The sequence below is a fragment of the Macaca mulatta genome, chromosome 16 (genome assembly GCF_049350105.2).
Source record: "Macaca mulatta isolate MMU2019108-1 chromosome 16, T2T-MMU8v2.0, whole genome shotgun sequence".
Lineage (NCBI taxonomy): Eukaryota > Metazoa > Chordata > Mammalia > Primates > Cercopithecidae > Macaca > Macaca mulatta.
The window spans coordinates 18172903-18180797 of NC_133421.1; the positions used below are offsets into that span (position 1 = coordinate 18172903).

The 7895-nt window shown below is 57.1% G+C and overlaps 1 protein-coding gene across 1 annotated transcript in view; it reads right to left on the reverse strand.

Annotated features, from left to right (window-relative positions):
* The window catches only part of ADORA2B (adenosine A2b receptor), a 29682-nt gene extending 22030 nt beyond the window's left edge, over positions 1-7652 (reverse strand). The window contains exon 1 of the mRNA XM_001088484.4: positions 7102-7652. Within this exon, the coding sequence (XP_001088484.2) occupies positions 7102-7625 (524 nt within the window). The 5' untranslated portion in view covers positions 7626-7652. The remainder of the gene's footprint in view (positions 1-7101) is intronic.
* Between the last annotated feature and the right edge of the window lie 243 nt (positions 7653-7895).

Sequence of the window (7895 nt, forward strand, 5' to 3'; positions counted from 1 at the left end):
CAAAAGGAAAGGCTGGGCCTCAGTTCCCCAATCCGAGGAAGGAGCAGGTGGCAGGAGATCCACAGGGCCTCGCAGCTGTCAGGCAAATGCTGTGAAATTCCATTCACACTGGCCAGGGCTTAGCTTTCTTCACTCGTCCATTTGATGGGTTAGCTGGAGTCTTCTTTGTCCAGGTAATAATTAAAGGGATCTAATCACAATTTGCCAGTGTCCTTATTCATCCACCACTAGAAGGGACCCCTCATCAAGGGGGTGTTTGGAGGTAACCTCGGGGTGTGCAGTCCTTCCCGCTAGCTGCTCACATGATGGTTAAGGGCTCCTGGGAAGATAGGCTGACTCAGTCCTGGCTTCCGTGTGACCCTGGGCTAAATGTAATTCTCTGCACCTCCATCTCCTTATCTGTGAGGTGTGAAAATAACTGTATCTGCTTCCATAGGGCGGTTGTAAAGATCAAAGGAAATTATGGATGTAAGGTGCCTGGCACCCAGAAACGGCTTGGGAACAATGACTGCCGTTCATGAGACTGAAAATCTCAATGTCCAGAATGGCTGAGGACACTTCCCCATATCTGTACCTGCAGGGTACACCCATGGTGTGATCTCATGCGCCGTTTCCCTGGCTGTGCTGCTCCAGGACACCTGGTCACCTCCAGGCATGCAGAGCTGTTGCAGGCTGTGCCTGGTCTGAAGAGGAGGCCTCTGCCCTCTGGGAGCAGCTCCAGGCTCCGGTCTCAGGGCAGGGCCCAAGGTGGCTTGAGTTGGCCCTCCTTCCCGGCCTCCTTCAGAGGGAACCTGTCCACAGCACCCCAGCACACGCCAAGTCCACTTCCATCTCCCCTGCCTTGCAGTTCCCATGTGCTCCTGATGACCATCCAGCCAGGTCAGGCTGACTCTACCCTCTCCGAGGGGACAGGGCCTTCAGGTACCCTCTGGATTGAATTACCCCAGTTCTGACCTGGTTCCAAGACACGTTTGAGGGCCTCACTGACCAAACTAGACCTTGGCCCCTGCCTAGGCATGTGTGTGTCCCTTGGAACAACACACCGGGAACCAGCCCCTTATCTCAGTTGGAGGCCCCAGCACGATTATAAACAGCACCTGCTGGTTTTAAGGTTGCTACCTGGGAAGTGGAGTTGGGAGGACTGTGTACTAACAATGGAGGATAAATCACAGCAAAGTAACACCCAGGCCTGGGTGATACCCTGACGCAGGCCAGTGCATGGGACCAGGAGCCAGGGTCCACGGGTCACGTCCTGCGCGTCCGCAGCCCCTGGCCTCAGCCTGGGCCTCTGGCCCACAGCCCTTGCTGGCTGCCTGGCAGTCCCTGGACACCTCTGCACTCCTCCCCACCCTTTTGTCCCTCAGGCCCATGAGAGATGTTTTCAGAAGACGGTTTTCCTGTCTTCTGTTCATTGGAACTTGTGGGAGCAGGTCTTCTGGCGGTTCACAGAGCCCTTCGGCCCTCACTGTACATCTGCTGTCTCGGACCCTCCCCTCCCCTCCCACATGTCCAGCTGTTCCCTGGGCATGATGTAGCCTGACATGTACCCTTTTCACCCAGTCACTCATGCATTCATCCACAATGTGCTTTCCTAGCCTGTGCCAGCATCGTGCTGCATCCTGGGGTGTAAGACAAGGCCCCTGCCCACAAAGCTAGCGCACTGGGTGCAGAGAGACTCTAAGTAAGGACATGGTTTAATGGGATAACTAGAGATGGCGGTAAACCAGTGCAGTGGCTGAGAAGTCTCTCCAGGTGGGTGAAGTGAGGAATGGGGGTGCAAAGACCATGGGTGAGAAAAGAACTTGGCTGTGGTGAGACTGGGGGGTGAAGGCCAACCATGCACAGCCTCAGGCTATGGTAGGGCATGGGGATTTCACCCTCGGTGCCTTGGCAGCGCGGTAAGCAGGGGAACGGTATGATGTGGCTTAGGTTTGAAGTCATCCATCTGGCTGCTGTGTGGAGTGGTTACAGGGGAGCAGGAGTCCAGCTAGGGGCCCACAGTGCCCACCAGGAGCTGCAGAGAGAACATGTTCAACGAGGTCCGAGAAGTGACAGCTCGATTCTGCCAGAAGAGGGACAGCGCATGGGTGACCTGACAGGAGAATTCAGTGGCATCCTGGTGACAAGTGGAGGAGTTTGCGGGGGAGGGGAGGCAAAGGAATAGATGAGGAAGTGAAGGGGCGTTGACCTAGGGTACTGAGGGTGGCTTCCTGGTGCTGCTCTGACAAAGCCCCACAAACCTAGCAGCTTAAAACAAGCAGGGCCAGAAGGCTGACTTCGAGGTGTGAGCTGCGCTCCTGCCAGAGGTTCCAAGGGAGGATCTGTTGCCTCTTCCAGCTTCTGGTGGCCGTCCTTCATTCCTTGGCTGTGGCCTCCACCTTCACATGGCCTTCTCTGCAGATTTATCTGCTGAGTGCGATCGCATGAAGGGGCCACCCAGATAATCCAAATAAGCTCCTTCTCTCAAGATCCACAGAAGGCAGTATTTGTGGGGTTTTGGTTAGTTGTTTTTTGTTTTGGCTGTATAAGCGCATAGTCAGAGGTTCTGGGAATTAAAACATGGACATACGTTTTTTAGGGGGCCATCACCCAACTCATTCCCATGGGAATGATCTGGAAGAGAAAGATAACACTGATGCAGAAAAAGGGTGAACCCAAGGAGGGAGCTCTTGGGAAAGCTGCAGGATACGACCTAGAGCCAGATATCTTCCTGCCGAGCTTTTTTATTTATTTATTTTTTTGAGACAGAGTTTTGCTCTTGTCACGCAGACTGGGGCTCACTGCAACCTCCACCTCCCAGGTTCAAGTAATTCTCCTTCCTCAGCCTCCCGAGTAGCTGGGATTACAGGTGTACGCCACCATGCCCTGCTAATGTTTGTATTTTTAGTGGAGACAGTGTTTCATCATGTTGGCCAGGCTGGTCTCAAACTCTGACCTCAGGTGATCCACCTGCCTCGGCCTCCCAAAGTGCTGGGATTACAGGCGTGAGCCACCGTATCCAGCCCCTGACAAGGTTTATTTCTAACATTACCAGTGAATTTTATGGGACAGGAATTATAGCTCAATTTTTGTGTGTGTGAGACACAGTCTCACTCTGTCGCCCAGGCTGGAGTGCAGTGGTGTAATCCTGGCTCACGGCAACCTCTGCCTCCTGGGTTCAAGCAATTCTCCTGCCTCAGCCTCCCGAGTAGCTGGGATTACAGGCGTGTGCCACAACGCCCAGCCAAATGTTTGTATTTTTAGTAGAGACGGTATTTTGCCATGTCAGCCAGGCTGTTCTCGAACTCCTAGTTTCAACTGATCTGTTTGCCTTGGCCTCCCAAAACACTGGGATTACAGACGTGAGCCACTGTGCCTAGACTATAGCTCATTTTTTTTTTTTTTTTTTTTTTGACAAGGAGTTTCACTCTTGTCACCCAGGCTGGAGTGAAATGGCATGATCTCGGTTCACCACAACCTCTGCCTCCTGGGTTCAAACGATTCTCCTGCCTCAGCCTCTTGAGTAGCTGGGATTATGGGCACCCACCACCACGCCCGGCTAATTTTTATGTTTTTAGTAGAGACAGAGTTTTGCCATGTTGGCCAGGCTAGTCTCGAGCTCCTGACCTCAGGTGATCCACCCTCCTAAGCCTCCTAAGTGCCGGGATTATAGGCGTGAGCCACCGTGCCCCGACCTATAGCTCAATTTTTTAAAGTTTTGAAAAACATTCAGAACCCCCTGCCAACTCCCACCCTAAGTGGAGGCCACATTTTCACTCAAGGCACAAAGTCTTGCTAAGAGGTCTTTAATCCCTACCTCGAAGACCAGATACATGAGGCGCAGAGAGAAGCCTCAATGTGGCAAGAGTAGGGAGGGTGACTAGGCAAGGTCCAGGGATAGGTCAGATAAACATGGCGCTGGACCCATCCGACCAACTAAACCCTCCCGGATCCACCCTCTTTCAGTTCCACTAGGAAAACAGCTGGCCTCAGCCCCACCAGAGACTCAGTGCCAGAGGGCCAGGGAAACTGAGTCTACCAGCAGGGAAGGCCCCCACAGTGGGTGTGGCATGAAAGGAACAGGATTCAAGCAGGGAGGAGGAAGTGCTTCTCCCTGAGGGTGAAGTGAGAGCTGGGAGCAGCTTTGGGCAGGGCCCACACCCTCCTGCTTGTAAATGCCCACCTGCCCCAGCCCAGGAGCTGCACGCACCACTGGGACGGGACGCCCTGCCAGGCCCCAACATCAGGAACTGTCTATGGACTTGAACCAGAGGCAACGGACTTCTGTTTGTGGCCAGCCCTGTCCTGAAGGCAAAGGGCAGTGCCTGGTGTGAGCAGACACTCCTTTTCCCAGCCAGGCCAAGGGTGTCATATTTGTCCCCGGCATTCCCTCGGGGCTCCCCTCCCTTCTACACTGTCATCTGTCATATCAGTAAACACCTAAACACCTTGGCAACGCGGTGGCAGGTGGGGGCTGTGGTCTCTGCGGCTGCAGGCCTCACATTTGGAGCCCGTGAACCGGGAGGAATTGGGGGTAGGTCCCAGGACTGTCCTTGCCTAAGCCCTCAGCCCTCACTCCCTGCACCTCACCCTCCTTATTGCTTGGCTTCAAAGGAGAGACACCTCCTCCCAAACAGGGCACTTCCGACTTTACTCTCACCTGGACTTCCACGACCCCAGGAGGGCCTCAGGGCCAAGTCAGAGTTTGGGGCGCCCTGCACCCAGCCTGTGTCAGTCAAGTGAAGAGAGCTTCAGGCCCCAACTCTAGGAGGGTTCTCAGATAGGTGGAACCAGATGTCCCTGGTTAAAGATCCCACTGCTGGAATCCCCCCACATCCCACTCCAGAGATTCTGATTCAGTACAACCAGGTGGGGCCCTGTAATCTGTATTTTAACCTCCTCCCAAGGGGCCATGAACTGCTAGGCCAGTTGAGGGAAGGCCTGCCCCAGGCACCAGCCCCCGCAGAGGGAAGCCCTGGGGGCCCCAGTACACTTCTCCCACCCACCAGGGTTGGGGTGGTGCTGTGGCCAGGTCAGATGAGTACCTCTGGGGCAGGGAGCTGGGGACTGCCTGTGCACCTCTTCCAGACCTCCAAGCTCTGTGGAAGGGCCAGGAAGGCAGGATGGGGCGAGCCTCAGTGATCTCCCCTCCTGCCCTTGGCAATGCAAAGAAGTTCAGGGCCTGTGATTCACAGCACTTTCCCCTTAACACGCCCACACCCTTTTTTTTTCAAGACCCCACCCAACACAAACCAGGACAAGAAGGAACAGATTTAAACTTTTATAGAACTTCCTGCTCCCTGTGGCCTGGGAGATTGTTCCAGTAACTCCTCTCTGGGTCTCTGGTCTCTGCCAGGGCAAGTCCAAGGGGTTTCCATTAGATGGACAACTCAGGCTGGGGCTCGTGACTCCTTTGCTAGATGCAAAACATCCAAGAGGCCATCAGGTAGCAACGATGACACCAAAAGGCAGGGGGAAGGGATCCAGAAGAGAGAAGAGAGACTGCTGTCCTCCCTAAGCCTTGGAAATCCCTGGGCTGTCACACCTGATGGGAGGCATGAGGCCTCCTGTTCCAACAGCATGGGCAGCAGCATGTAGAGCGGCCAGACACCCACATGTGGCTCACAGCCCTCCCAAGCAGGAGGTTCCTGTTCCTGTTGGGATCCACAACACAACCCACATTTTGCAACCAAGCCCAACACATCTGCCTACTCAAATGGCCTCTGGGAGCATTCTCCCGCTCCATTCCCACAAACACATTCCCCTACAACCACCAATTTACTGCAGGCAGGCTCCTCCTCCAGAAACGGCAGAGCACTTTTCTCCCTGTCTCCCAAACACAGTGCCACACATGGCCCTGCAAGGTGGCCATGGGTGGGGACATGGTGCCAGCTGTGAGTTCAAGCCCCGGCTCTGACACCCATCCCTGATACACCATCCTGGGCAGGACTCCAGCCTCCCTGAGCCACCACCCCTCCTCTATGAGATGCAGGTTACAGCACCTATCCTCTGGTATTACTGCAAGGACTGCTGGGGACATGTTTGTTATAAACTGTCTGCAGAGTTGGCACCCAATAAATGACTTCCTTCCCTTCTTTCCTAGTCTGTGATTTAGTTTCCCTGTCTCAGCTCCAAATTTACAGAGATCTCAAGCTCTCCTCAGAAATGCCAAAGTGGCCCAGGCACCAAAAACAGAGAATAAATACTTTCTACAAACTCTCAATGTTGAAGTCAAAAGCTCCAACTGGGAATCCACTCTGGTCGCTGGCTGACTCCATCCCCTGAATCCTAGACTTTCTCAGCGTGGGAGAAAGAGTGGACAGGTAAATTCGCCACCATTTTCCGCACTTCTCAGCCTGCTCCCCGACAGGGCAGCAGGAGATAAACGGTTACACAAGGGCAGGGAGGCTGTAAGGCCGTTTGCCAGACACCAGGAAGCACTGTAACTCCTTTTAAAAGTATATGGAGGTAATCTGAGTCACCATTAAACACGCAGGAACAAGTGTCCGTAGCGTTCCCCAAAGTTAACGGACACATTCCCCTGGGATGGGCCGGGCAGCCTCTCTGCAGCAGGCACATTCTGAAGCTGGCTCATGCGTGTCCATCCTGATGGTGCGAATGCCCAGCGTCCCAAGTTGCCATGCCCTTGGTGGGAAGCTCCCGGGACTGCGTCTGGCCGCCGCTCTGGACCCGGGGCCCCGCTCTGGGGCGGCCGCTCTCGTGGACACCGCCGCTGCGGGCGAGTGTTAGGAACCACCTTCGCGGCAGGGGTGGAGATGTGATCACCAAACCTCCCGCGCCCCGGGCTCCACCCGCCCACGAGGGTGACGCTTTCCCCTGGGTTTCCAGGGCGCCTCCCCGGGCGCCGCACTCCCCGGATCCCCTAGAGCTGTCCCTACGCGGATCTCCTTAGAGGGACACGCATCCGAGACGACTTGGGTGCCCGGGCGCACTTGTTCAGCGGGGCAGGGTGGCCAGGCTGGAAACCAGACTTCCAAGCGCCCCGCGCGCCGCCAGCCTGTCCCGTCTCGGGTACCCGAGGGAGGAACCCTGGCCCTAAGAGAACGACCCATTTGGGAGCTCCGACGGGGCCCCGAGTTCGGGGGACGCCGAGCGCCTCACCTGAGCGGGACACAGACGGCCAGGTACCTGTCGACTGCCACGGCCATAAGGCTGAAGATAGAGCTCTGCGTGAGCACTAGCACGAAGCAGGCGAGGAAGAGGCAGCCGTAGAAGTCAGTGCAGAAGCCCAGGCTGATGGTGATGGCAAAGGGGATGGCGAAGAGCCCCACGGCCACGTCCGCCGCCGCCAGGGACACCAGGAAGTAGTTGGTGGGCGTCTGCAGCGCGCTCGCCGTACCCACCGCGGCGCACACCAGCACGTTGCCCGCCACCGACAGCGCGGCGATGACCAACTCCAGCGCCACGTACAGCGCGTCCTGTGTCTCCAGCAGCATGGCCGGGCCGGCCAGGCCCCGGGCGTCCCCTACCGGAGGCGCGCCGGGCGCGGGGCAGCCGCGTGAGCCCCGCCGGGCATGGCCGTAGCGCCCGGACCGCGCCTCCGCCGGCCGCTTCTGAGCCTCGGGTCTGGGGAGCTGCCGGCCGGGACCCAGGGGTCGGGGCCGCGGCCAAGAGGCGGCACCCATTGGCCGGCGCGCCCGCCCGTCTCGGGCTGGGCGGAGCACCACCCCCTCGCCCAAGCCCAAAGTTCGCGCCCGCGCGGGGGCCCTACGGTCCAAGCGCAGCGCCGCGTCTTGGTGGCGGCGGATAACTAACAAATTGCCCCAACTTCCCGTCACGCTCGAGCTCGGAGGCTGCGTCCCAGCGCTCGCACGGCCTTCCAGTCCGGGCGGCTCCTGGGATGGGGCCGGGCTCTGGCCGCGGCGCCGGACTGCAAGGAGCCCTTGGGGGCTGCA